The sequence below is a fragment of the Patella vulgata genome, chromosome 2, assembly GCF_932274485.2.
Source record: "Patella vulgata chromosome 2, xgPatVulg1.2, whole genome shotgun sequence".
Taxonomy (NCBI): Eukaryota; Metazoa; Mollusca; class Gastropoda; family Patellidae; genus Patella; species Patella vulgata.
In genome coordinates, this window is record NC_065880.2 from 50,374,519 (window position 1) to 50,388,581 (window position 14,063).

The 14,063-nt window shown below is 37.1% G+C and overlaps 1 protein-coding gene across 2 annotated transcripts in view; it reads right to left on the reverse strand.

The window, feature by feature from the left end:
* Nucleotides 1-8,800: 8,800 nt before the first annotated feature.
* Nucleotides 8,801-14,063, reverse strand: part of LOC126811970 (relaxin receptor 2) — a 55,489-nt gene continuing 50,226 nt past the window's right edge. For both annotated transcript variants that reach the window (XM_050538064.2, XM_050538063.2), the window contains exons 14-17: nt 13,500-13,571; nt 12,441-13,279; nt 11,003-11,235; nt 8,801-9,317 (exon numbers count right to left, since the gene is read on the reverse strand). In XM_050538064.2, coding sequence (XP_050394021.2) covers nt 9,171-9,317; nt 11,003-11,235; nt 12,441-13,279; nt 13,500-13,571 — 1,291 coding nt within the window. In that variant the 3' untranslated portion in view covers nt 8,801-9,170. The remainder of the gene's footprint in view (nt 9,318-11,002; nt 11,236-12,440; nt 13,280-13,499; nt 13,572-14,063) is intronic.

A 14,063-nucleotide genomic window follows, 5' to 3' on the forward strand; every position in this document is an offset into this window, starting at 1 on the left:
TATTGATACACACTGAATAATACAGGAACATTAATATTTGTTATAAACTTGATCTTGACACTCTAGTCATTAGTTACCAGATGTTGATCTTAGTTGATATTATTAACTAGTAGAACTTGCCATCAGTAAGGTCTTATCGTCTATGTAAACCTATAAAATTAGTATAATGGAGAGAAACAACATAATATACTAAGCAGCAAAAGAAACGTCCGGTTGGTATATGACGCATTGCATAAAACTTGCCAAATGTTTTTATTGTATATTTCTGACCACATCTCCAACTTTACCAGTGCAATAAGGCTCCTTCCCAAACACAGAATTGAACCCAGGAAATGTTCTCAAAAACGCAATGTGACTTCCGAGATGGTAATGTGTTCACTATGATTTTCATGTAACTCATGCTCCACGTGCTGTTCACCGGGACCAGCCCTATAAAATGCACCCCATACCTTGTTGAATCATTCACACTGTAACGTCAGCAGCATGCCACGACTTTGATATACCAGAGGAACCAGGCGATTGGAAGACTCAAACGCTGGCCACACTGGCCAAGTTGTTGCCAAACACTTCCAGGTCGATGTTGGGACCATCTACAGGCTTCAACAACGCTTTCGGGCCACCAACACCACGGATGATCACTCCCGAATTGCTAGACCAAGGGTTACCACAAGGCGACAAGACCTTCATGTTGTGCGACAGCACGTGCAGAATCCCTTCACACAGGCATCTGAGACAGCACGTCAGACAGTGGGAACACACGGAAGACCCATCAGTACCGATACAGTGCGCGGACGTCTCACCAGAGAGAACATCAATTGCCGTAGACTTTACCGTGGACCGATCCTCACCCCTCGCCATCGACGTGAACGTCTACAGTTTACCCAACAACACCAGAACTGGCGACACGGGCAATGGAGAACTGTTCTGTTCACAGATGAGTCGGTATTGCGTATCAACTGCAGGTGGCAGGACCAGAATATGGCGTCGACGTGGCCAGCGTTATTCTGACCAATGTGTCGTGGAACGAGACTCATAGGGAGGTCCAATCATAATGGTTTGGGGTGGAATCGGTCTGAACCAGAGAGTGGGTCCTGTGGGTGTTCCAAAATCTTGTTCCAGGGAGAGGGGCGGCACCACAGCAGTGCGCTTCTAGTGTGTCGACATACTGTTCACAAAAAAATTGCTTTGATCCATTTAGTAAGTCGTTTTCTAGAAAGTGCCTCTCTGATTTTGAAATCATACTGACGTTTTTATACGCCCACATTTTCATGTGGACGTATATTGTCGTCGCCCCTGTCCGTCCGCCCGTCCACAATTGTTTGTGAAAAGTCTACAGGTCACAATTTTTATCCGATTTCAACGAAACTTGAAATATAGGTTTATCACCCTAAATTCTCGGCTCCTTTCGATATTGGCATGTATCGGACTGTAACTTCATGGATTATGGCCCCTGATTGTACGAAAAATCACGTTTTTAGCTTGTGAACACTGTAGAGGTCACAATTTTTATCCGATTTGGTTTAAACTTGAAATGTATGCTTATAACCCAAAGATCTCGGTTCCTTTCGATATTCGCGCATATCGGAACGTAACTTCCTGAATTATGGCCCCTGATTGTACGAAAAATCGCGTTTTTAGCTTGTGGACCCTTTAGAGGTCATATTTTTTTATCCGATTTAAAAAAAAACGTATTATTATATCACCGTTACACCCCAAGGACGACTGAGTTCGAATTTCGTGAAAATCGGACCAAAACTGACAGACAAAATGGCCGCCGTTCGTTCTCAAATAGCGTAAAAATATGGTATATCAAGGTTGTGGACCCTATAGAGGTCACAATTTTTATCCGATTTTGTTCAAACTGGAAATATAAGTTAATAACACAAAGATCTTGGTTTCTTTCGATATTCGCGCATATCGAATTGTAATTTCCTGAATTATGGCCCTTGATTGTAGGAAAAATCACTTTCTTTTTGGCTTGTTCTCTATCCATCTCTCGAAAATGTGGGCGTATCCTGCCTGGCAGCCGCTAGTTTTTAAAGCTAAGGGGTAATGGACATGAATTAGAAATCTGAGTACATTATGGATCTGTTTTGACAGGAAGTTAACTGCTTGTTGATGTGAATATTTAAGTGGACACAATATTTTGAAACCAAGAGATAAATGGAGTATAACGTCCATTCAACCAAAACAAGGTCATTTCGGGACTAGCTTATGGTAAACTTTATTTCTATAATTTGATTTTGAGTATGGGTCTTTAGCAGTGGGAGGGCACATAGAAAAGCCTTGAGGTTGGACAGGCGACACCACTCTGTGTCACGTAAAAGCCTGCGATCGAAACCTCACTCCTTGACTCAAGGATAGACCTTGTGATCTAAAGTGCGTGCATAGGACTACTCGAACTCGACCCCACACCCTATTCAAATTACGGTGTCATATGGGGTAACATTTAGATGAAAAGGACAACCACATTAATTAATACGTTTCTGTCATGTTCAAACAGGGTGTAGGTGTTTATGTGTAGGTGAATGCATTAATGAGCATTTTCTGTTTGGGCTAAGGAAGGTAATCAATTTGATGTGGTCAATGTTTTAGCGCCATATTTAAGTGTCTGGCAGTATTGTTAAGGTCCTTAATTGAATGATCAGGAGGGTAAGGTCTAAAAGCTAAGGCCCATTGCAGATGCATTTAGGATTAGAGCACAATCTCGTCAACATTCACGTGTCCTAACTCTATTCCGTCTTGTGACCTATGAAGAAATCTGCAATGGGCTTTAGCTTTTAGCCATTACCAAACAGGAGCGCCTGAAAATTTCTAAAAGATCATCCATAACTGTAAATCTATCAGTCTTATTTCAAGTAACTTTGATTCTACTTGAGTGATGGTGATGAAACATAATCAGTAACTTGAACTTGATTAAATTTGATGGTGAGCATATTTTCTGCTCAGGATAAGCAATTTGAATAGTAGAGACATTTGAAGACAATAACGCCCCTTGTAAATTGAGTTATAATGTTTAAATTGGTAAAGTGTTAGATGAGAATTTCCACTAACGCTATACAGAGATAGACAATTTGATTAGTTGAGACTTTGGAACACAATAACTTTTGATTTTAATTTGGCGAGAGCGGTGTAACTTGGAAGAGTGTTTCAGTACCTTCACTAAGTTCGATGATGAGAATGTGCTGTTTCCCCACTGAGTGCCGATAAGCGAGTTGATTGGTTAAAACTTTGGAACAAAATAATCTGCTTGTTCAACCTTGGACTTGGAGTAGAGGCTCAACTGAATGTCTTGACAGACTTCGATGATAAACATTTCCCGCCAACGCTAAGCAGAGATAAGCGATTTGATTGGTTAATGCTTTGTGACACGATAACATGGATTCCAATAGAAGGAGAGGGTAAATTCGACCTTGAGCAGTCTCTGCTTGGGCTAAGTATGTTTTACAAAAAGAAAAATGTGCAATTTATATTTGTCCTCTGCTTATGTTGGAACCGAGACGGGAGATAGAAAAAGCTTTTGCACGGAAGGTATTAAACAATTACTTTTAGATAGTTCGACATATATCTAGGCGCATGTTTAACATCCAAATTTTAACCGAATATTTTGTTATCATAAAATTTTATCTCAGCCATGAAACTAATTAATGTCATTTCAAAAGTGTATGATATAGATTGATCTAGCGCTTGAATTAATATATGGCATAATATGCTTATTCTTCTAAAAGTGGTCGACTTCCTAAGAAGACATAAGAAGTATTAGGTTGTAGATTTCTTTTTTGTCTGAAAGTATCCTGTCGACATAGTGAAGCTTCATATCCTAGCTCTCGATGTTACTTTGTCACGACTTTGCAGATGTTGTATTTATCGATTACAGTCATTGAATTAATTTCCCATCAATTTTACCACATCGAAGTTAACAGAATTCTATACACTATAATCATATTCAGCAAGTGTTCCTTCCTCATTTGAAATCCAGATAAGTTCCTGGCATAGGTTATTGTGACCTATAGATGTGAATCCCCCCCCCCCCCCTTTGCCCTTTTGATGTTAGAGTCAAGATAGTCCGGTGGCTGAAGGGAGGGCTGGGGCGGGTGAATCGCCAACCGAGCTGTGAATTCACGAGACTAAGTTTTTGTAAACCAACTTTTTGCGAAGATTCCGAATCTTGGTGGTGATCAGGCGTTTGAGGGGGCGTTTTCGAGATACAGACGGGGGAGGGGAGGGAATTGTGTTGACATAAATGATGATCATGTTATATATATATATATATATTGAATAAGTGTTTATGATGGCCCGGACAACTGTTTTGATTTGTGGGGTGGGGTTTTGCAGGGTTTTTTTTTGGGGGGGGGGGGGGAAATTTGCAGGAAATAAGTTCATGTTGATTTGGTTCAAACTTGACCTTAAAAGTGCCTTCTCGTGGTCTAGAAAAACTTGGTCTCATAAATTCACAGCTCGGGTGGCGATTCCCCTTTCAGCCACCGGACTAAGATGTTATTTACGCCTTATTTCCATTTACTGTTGTTTTGAAAAGTCACATTCATATCTTTGCGTTTTAAAACTTCTTTTATAGGATATTCCCCTTGAATTGAAGAGATAGTTAAGAAAGTTACGTAATGAATTTTTATGACTGTTTTATCTCTTTGGGGAACAGTGCCAGTGGATCGATTTTAAACTTAATTACGGTTGATAAACGATACGCCTACACAATTCTCTCTGGCATTGGAAGTAAACAAACCGTCTATATAGAACGACCGCCGTGTTTACGAAACCTCTGAATTAGCATCAATGAATCAAATAACAAATCGAAATATCAAATGTTGAAATCAAATTGTCTTGGAAATCGATACGGGAAATGATCAACACCATTCCTGTCATTAGGGGGCAATGTTTTATGGTGGTCTAGTATATTATGCTTACGAAATCACGGGACCTTAACTTTTAGAATAATACATCAACCCCATTTCAGTAAAACCATCAATAGTTCCTGTACTGTCTGTTGATTTAATACACACATTCAATTTGTTCAAACCATTCATCAAACTGACACATGAAAACAAAACATAGACACGAGTCTACGATAAAACACGACGTCCATGTATGGACTGAGGGTCAAATTCAATACGTAAAGTAAAACGGGGTAATATGGACCCTTATGGTTAAATGGACGCTGTGTCTAGGATATAAACTGCGATATCGCAACTGTGGAAGCAAAAGTAAAGCCAGCACCACAAGAATACGCCTAACAGATAAAATAACGACAAAATTTGTTGGTTTAAATATATTTTATTCAGAGACAGTTTGTAAACGATGTTAACACAACAATGTGCAGCTTTTATGTGGAAATTCTCAGAAACCTCCGGATTTTTATTGATGACAGTGTCTTCCCAACCCCTCCTCCCAACCCCAAAGCCATATCGTGGCGACTCTTCCTTTTCATAATCAGAGCTTTAGTAGTTTCCAAAGTACATACATCTGGAAAGAGTGCTGTAAAATCCCTTTGTAAAGTAAAATTTGTTAATGTTCAAGTGGGACATAAAACCTTTCAGTAATGCGATCCAATCCGTATTATCCCTACGATGATCAACTAGGTTTGTCTATTTCGTGTAAGCAGTCTGGTTTTCAACCAATTTTTCCAGACAGTTTGACAGTTGTAACTGGTATCGATAAAATAAAATTGATTTCATATATTTATAATGGAGTGACCATTTTTTGTTTATTTCGTCTGGACAAACTAGAACCATACAATTTCATGCGTGTTTTTGTTCGAAGAATTATTTTATTAAAGCTGTATTATGTAAGATTTCGATAAAGAGCTGGCAGTTTTCGCTACAATAGTTAAAAAATAGATAATAAAAAGGAAATAAAATGTTGAACATTTCAGTCAAATTACTGACCGTTTGAAGAACAGTGTAGTATTCTCGATTGTCATTGCTACCGTTGTTACGCTAATAAACAAAACCTTGATTATCCATTTTTTAATTAAATTATTAACTTACAATAATGTTTAAATCTGTTAAAGGTCAACGTTTGAGGCCAAAAGAAATATCTGCATTAGGAAGATTTAGCTCTTATATAATGCATTTAAAAGAGAGAGAGAGAGAGAGAGAGAGAGAGAGGGAGGGAGAGAATAGGGATTTAGACTCATTTTCGTCTATTTCAAGGTTTCGTCTATTTCAATGCGCCCTTTAATGAACCATTATGTATATCAGTGTTGTTTACATTATCTTTGCCTTACTAAAGTGGAATTTGTAAACTTGATAATATATAGGGGATTCTGATGGAAAGTAATTTTCGATCGACGAGGGTACAGGTTGATCGTATTCGATCCCTTCTTTGTCAGTGCTGATTTGTTTGGACAAATGATGATTTAAAACGACTAGAACTCTTTTAATTTGTGTCAAAAATAAAATTTTATTGGATGTTGTATTTTGTCATGTTTTGTGGATTGGCTCCGTTTTATTTCTTAGCTAATTTATTGTTATTGTTTGTTAATCATGCCGATTTACGTATGACAATCGAGATGTAAGCTTTATTCATTTTTATCCGAATATTGTTCAGAGAGCAAAGTTTTCTCCTTTTTTTGGGTGAAAATTAATAGGTCTAGACTATATTTAATTCTGAAAAAAGCCGCTTAGTGAATGGGAATGTTTAGAAATTGTGAACCTGAAGTTGGTAAATAAATAATTATACCGTCAATGTTTGAATTAACGTAAGCAATAGTGATAAGAAATACTGTTTACCTGACCCATGGGCCACTTTTCTACTTAATCACAATTCTAAGGAGATACCATGCTCCGTCTTATTCACCGACTTAAAATAAAACATACCGTTTTTGAATGTAAAGAAAAAATATATGTTTAGTATTTACAAAATACAAACCATTTACATAAATAATTTCTTCTTTGTATGGGGGTTGGGTGGCCGAATGGTTGACGCGTGCGCGTTTGATCATACGGTCTGTCATTGAGTCCAGTGGTGTGGTTTCGAATCCCCGCTTGTACGTGACAAAGAGTAGGGTCGACTGTCCAACCTCGTGGGATTTCTCTGGGTTCTCCGGTTTCCTCCCACTGCTAAAGACCCCTGTGAGCAAGCGAATTATTGAAATAAAACTGAACCATGTGTTAGTCCTGAAATGGCCTAGCACTTCTCTCCCCCCTCTCTCTCTCTCTCTCTCTCTCTGATGCTTGAATTATTGGTTCTCATAATATAGGTATGGAAGCCGATACGTTTCCCCTTCGCCCCTCCGTGTCTTCTGGTTAACTAAGTGGCCCTATGAGTTAACAGCGCCAAGGCAAGTAGACGTTTTTTGTAGAATCCAAACGATTACACACTTTTCCTTGCCAAGCCCCCAGTCTTTCACTTCTTACAAGAATGGGGGTCACGGTGGCTAACTGGGTAAGACGCTGGCTCCCTAGCCTGGAGGTCGGATGTTCGATCCCTGCATTGGCCGAGAAAGTTCATCCAGGTTTTCCGGCGTGGTTCCCCGCCTTGTCAGTGATGCAGGAAGGAGGGCCTAACAAAGACAGCTGTCTAATCGTTCAGATGGGACGAAAAACCGAAGTCCAGTGTACACATTGGCGTGCACGTAAAAGATCTGACAGTTGGAATTCGATATATTAAGAAGAGTAAGCCGTAGTGCCGCTGTCCGGGCAAAATTTCCCCTCATAGCACACTGCATGGCGTATGCCCTTCTTTATTAGCCCAATTCGGAGCGGGGGGTTGGATGGCTGAATGGTTAGCGTGCGCGCGCGGTATCATATAGTCTGTCATTGAGTCGACTGGCGTGGTAATTAAAAATGACTGATTCACTGTATTTTTTTTAAAAGAAAAATGCACAATGGATTAAGCAGGCGCAAACTACTGCGGGTCAATTTCGACTGTTCACCAAACATAAAATTGATTAGAAAAAAAAAATAATAAATGAACATAAATCACTTTATACCCATCTACATTACGTGTTTTTATAACCCATATTCGTCTATGTTAAGGTTTTACAGAGTAGAGCTATACACCCTTTAATATATTTTTCATTAGTAATAGATGTTTGGTTAGAATAATCGTTGGAGTCAGGCGTGCGCAAATTGTTCACTGATGAATAATTAAAAAAAAAAACATCGAGATTTTTTAAGTTCGGTTTGCCGTTCGATTCAGGGATGACAAAAGTTATATTCGGATGGGAAGACAAACACGAGTGTGCATACTGAAATGATTGTAACAGGAGCCTTTGACAGATGGAAGAAGAGTAAATGGAAGTGTCGTTGTCTGGACAAACATTCTCCTAAACTGTCACATGTAGCCAAGTATTTAAATATAACAACAGTCAGTCTCAAAATGACCCAGATAAGGAAAACCCCCAAACAAGTAAGAATAATACATGTTGTTCGGTATGAATGGGGCTTTCTGTCAGGTTTAGTGTGACAAGTAGCACATCAGGCAGTCCCTAGAACGTATTGTATATGCGATTTGCTTCGTTAAAGTACTCCGTTTGTCAGACAAAATGGCTATTTTTAATGCCCACATTCGTATTTGAAAAGGTTGAGCCAAATATTTAAATCGAAGTCAACAAGAGGCATCGATTCTATTGACGGCCGTTCAGTCTACAACTCTTCAAACGCAGTTTCCTTACTGACTAAAATTGGACAATAAGAATACAGAGTAGCATGTGTGTGGGTGCGGGTGTGTGTGTGTGTAACATAATTTTCAGGTTCATTGGTTTACAAACTATATAACACGTTTTCTGTGGTAAGTTCGAATATCATAACAAGCCTTCAATTTAATAAAACCCGGACAAATAATTTATTCACAATCTATTAAAATGAAATTATTTAAAATACGATACAAAATTATACAATAATATGACAATACATACTGTAAAACATGAAATTATTGCGCGCGTGATATTACTGACAATATTGCGAATGACCAATGAAATTGATGTTATTAATATAGACTTATTATGACTCGCATTTATTTCATGTCACATATTCACCCAGTATGGTCAATACGCAATAATTAATGGCGCAAAAATACCAGCATGTAATTGAGTGATGTAGATAACTATTATGTAACTGATTGATATAGATTACTATCATGTAATTGATTGATGTAGATTATCCATATTATCACAGTTAAGCTTTTATATTGTCAAAGGTACATATACATCATTACGTATTAATCTGTGCAGAACACATTCGATTTCTACCCATTAATTTAGATTTAACAACACCATTAACAGCCTTGTATGAAGAATTCAACCTGGAGGATTTGGTGGATGTAATGCTACTTATATCCTTTCTTGTTAACTTCTCTAACTGAAACAGATATTAACAGCCATATATGAATACAAAAGATATAATACGTCATATAGAATATTAGCCGATTAACAGTTAATGATCGCCAACCAAACGACGTTCAAATTGAATTTCTTCCCTCTTTATTTGCTAACACAGGAAGGAATACGTCCCTAGACATATACCAAACGGTGTCGAATGTTATATAAGCGTAGGTTTGACTATTAAATTACTAACTTTTAACTGTTACACACAATAACCTACTGTCCCTTGGGTATTTACTTTACTGTTACTTTACTGAAAAACTAGACTTCCACTAACATATCTACCGAGTGGTCACTTTGCTATACACTTGGCCCACAGTAATGATCTTCTCGGTTTACAAAAAAAAACCCAACAAAGTGTTATGTCCCTGTGTAGTAATATTCAGTGCCCTGCTAAAGACACCCACGTGTAAGTGAATAATTGAAATCAAATTGTATCTTAATGTTAGTCCCTATGACCTGTCGCGTGGACGTTACCCCCCCCCCCTTCTCTCTCTCTCTCTCTTAAATTTTAAGTTGCCTATAATATAATGCCAATACCATTCTCACTTCCACACTTTATGACACAGAGTGGAATGGTTTTCTTCTGTATAATATTCAGCATGCTGGATATCCTTCGTTCGATAAAATGTCACCAAGATTATTATCGTTGCAGTGTTTTATGGCACTGATGGCATGTTTAGTCGTAAATAAGACGATAATTTATCAGACGGATGAACTGCTCGTCAATTATTGTGTCAAAATTTTCTTCTTCCACTCTCAAAAGATCAATGCTTTACCGGGCTTGGTCTGAATTTTCAGGTGTAAAAATATTGCATATTTTCACAAACAATAGTTTCCATATTCTGGTGTGCTAAGCACCAAGTGCATATATAATCCCGGAGCTATTATACTAATAATACTTATTGAAGCATCTAGACAAAGAAAATTCGTTACGAGTATTTTCAACATAGGCGGTGCGTAAACATATTATAAAGGTGTTTTTGACAGTTATAATTTGAAGATATGACGATTATTAAATATATTTAGGTATCAGTTTTATACGTTGTAGCTATTTATTGATATGAATCTACGATTATAAAAATTGATATCATCTGCGTTTTATCTGCGACATCATTTCATTATGGAAGAGAACGTTAAAGGAGGCAAGTCTCTAACTCAATATCATCCACAGTCTTCGACATTGCAAAAGATGGGCTTCTGATATCCAATATTTAAGACGAAATTAAAATATTAAAATTGGCACACGAATCGCATGCCAGAATGCTTTCGGGCGCCATTTGTAATAAAGCGACTCGATGAACGAAGCTAAACATCGGAGAATACTACTGGCGTAGATGCCAAAGACTGCCATTCAATTTGGACCCTTCGCGTATTTCGCCGAACATAACTGATAGAAATTACAGTAAAGACAGAAACGTATTTGAATGTAAATCAGTTTATATACATTCATAATACATTATTATATCCGTTGCGACCCATTTGTGTCCATTTCTAGGTGCCAAAGAATAGCGAATTGGCGCCTTTATATAAAGTTATTTCACACTCTAGTTTTATGAAAATTCAAGTTTTATATCCAGCCATACTAAGCAAGTGGTCGCACATTAATCAATTATTTTATCCGCTAGTGTTTCTCTCTGTAAATGAAACAACAATATTTACCTCAATTTCTTGCATAGGATTTCTAGCTAAAGAATTCCTTCCTTTCAAACTGGCACAAGAATGTGATGTTTCACGTATAGTTGCTGGACGCCATACCACTGTAGTAAACTTTGATATAAGTTTTTGTTTAAATAGTTTAGTCGTTAAAGTATATAATAAAGGATTAAGGGCACTATTTACTGGTAATATAAATACTACTACCCAGGCATATAAATCTCCTGATATATTAACACCTGAAATTAAAAAAAAAATACAATGTATTATTTATTCAGTGTAAAAAGGTGAATGGTGAATAATGACAATTATATATGTATCCCATTATGTTTAAACGAGTAACACTCTAAATGGTAGACTTATACAGCTGTTTAAGCTGGATTTGTACCTATTTCGTTTTGAACATTATGTGTAAAAGTAACACTGTGTATTAGCCGGTTTTAGCGAGATTGAAAAAGCAAAAGTGTCCAGACAGCATACAGCAACCCCATATCAATCGGGTTAACATTGATAATTTGATTATAGTGTAGACGTCTAAGATTGGGCGCATTCGGCTATACGCCATTCTTTCGTTCAATAGCATTTTTCTTTCAACTTATAAAAATACCCCTTTCAACTTAAACATACATTATGCAAGAGGTAAATCTGCCTATTGCAGGTCTTTCTTTGGGCCTGGAATGTTATTTAAACTATTAATTACACATTTATTAACAAAACAAGACCATAATCATCTCTCGGTGACATCGGATACTCGCGATTTTAACTAGATTAGAACGGTTCGCCATTTAAAAATTTAATTAAAAAATGGGAAAGCGAGGCTAAGTCGCGAATATACGAGTGCGCTAGTTACCACTATGCACACATCTTGTCAAAACAATAAATAGTGATAATTTGGCTCAGAATGAAGTAATTTGGCTGAAATTTTCAATATTTTCTTTTTTAATCATTTATTTTTGAATTATTATAGCAAGAATTACCAACTTTTTATTAAACTCTTAACTGGTGTATCTTTAGGCATTGCTCTAATGCAGGCAGGATGAGTTGATTTTAAAGAACATTAATTAGTAGAAATATAAGAACTTTAAAGATTAAGAAACGGAAAGAACAAAATATTGCTTATCAAAATCGGAAGGATCTAAAATCGAATGTTTATTTGGAATACATCCGTAAACCTGTACTGTTATTTTTCTTTGTTTAATGCCAAGAAAACAGATTCAATGGAATTGTTGAAATCTGGACAACTGTACGAGTAATGGAACAACCATAATTGAAATAACTTCATACTGAAACCGAAAACACCATTTCTTATAGAAACTATGTTTTGTGTGGTATTCTTGATAACAAAGGTTAAGGCTCTTGTCGCCTAATTTAATTTTACACTAAGGCAACCATATGAGATGTTCGACTCGGTCGTTAAGAACCACAGGTTTGAATGTTTACTTACCTGAAAGAGCAACAACTTTGATGATAATAATGGGTATCCAGCATATAAAATCTGTTATAACTATAAATGAAAATCGTTTCACCAAACATCGTTCACGACTTTCTCTTGTAGTTCGTAATGGTATCTCTGTATGTTTTATAGACACAAACATAGCGAAGTAGGCATAGGAGATAAACACAAAAGACGCCAAGTTCATTCCAATAAATAAAAAGGAAGAATATTCCCAGCCATTTGTCCGCGGGTCATGTAAATGTAAAGGTATACACACACCGTTGTTTCGGTAAAAAGAGGTTCCAAAATATTTTAATCCCACCACTGGCATAATGGCGAACGATATACACATTAACCATATAAATCCCATCACACAGTAAGCCACTTTTAATCCTCGTTTCCTTAAAGATAAAGGATACATAATGCTTATATATCTGTCCAATGTTATCACTGTTAGAGTTAAAACAGACACCTCGCTGCTGACGGTACTCATGACTCCGGAGAGATCGCATTCCCAACTATTTCTCCAGTGCTCATCGTGAAACAGATAATCTCCTCGGTACATTTTGTCCTTGGATCCAATCATAAGCAAATATATTCCCATCAACATGTCAGCCAGGGAGAGGTTTTTGATAAAGAAGGAATGAATCTGGTTATCTTCCTTCAGTAAGAATCGCCCAAGTAACACGATGATATTGCCAGCACAAGCAAGAACAGCTACAATCCACACACTGACTCTCAGCACCAAATTCTCTAACAAGTTCTCCTGGCTAGATATTCCATCACCGCTAGGCTCACATTTAATTACGTTATGTACATAGGCACAGAAGTAAAATTTATCAAAATGACTGAAAAATAAAATGATATCTAAACTAAGTATGCCAAAGGCGTTTTAAAAATAACGTCAGAGATTGCTGGTGCATACTACATGTACTCTAACATTTGTTCATCTCATTTTTGAGTAAATGTATCTCCAAACATCCATCCAAAGGATGTCCTTATTCTTGTAGTAAAACAGACTAAATGGCATATTGTGGGTTTCCAAAATAAACAAGTTAAAATACTTACATATTCTGTAAACTATTCAAAGAAGAAAACGTTTTTGGTGATATCTTCACGAATGGATTTTGTTTTAAGTCTCTACAAATAGAAAAACAAGTATTAAATCTTAAAACATATTCCATATGTACTGAAATATGCGTAATATGGTCTGGGCCATTGGGGCGGTTACCCTGGACGCACAATTTCTGAGGAACGCAAACTACAAAACAGGAAAGTAATAATTAAATAAAGTAGTATTATATAAATAAAATCACAGCGTCCCACCCCTCACATGTGCTCTGGAGGTAAGAGGCACAATACTGGACTGCCATGGTAGTGCGAACGGTCCACGTGAGGGGGATGGGCACAATTCCTTGCTCAAGACCCTGGTAATCCAGGTTACGTCACTGAAAATGTAGTATTCAATCAATTATTTTATTATATTTCCACTTTTTGGGGATTACTTTCAACATCAATCTAATAATTTATTAAATCCAATTAATGTAATGTGACCTACTTTTTATGACCATCATGGTCTGATTGTAATGTTACCTACTTTTTATCACCACTTTGATCTAATTTTGACGCTAC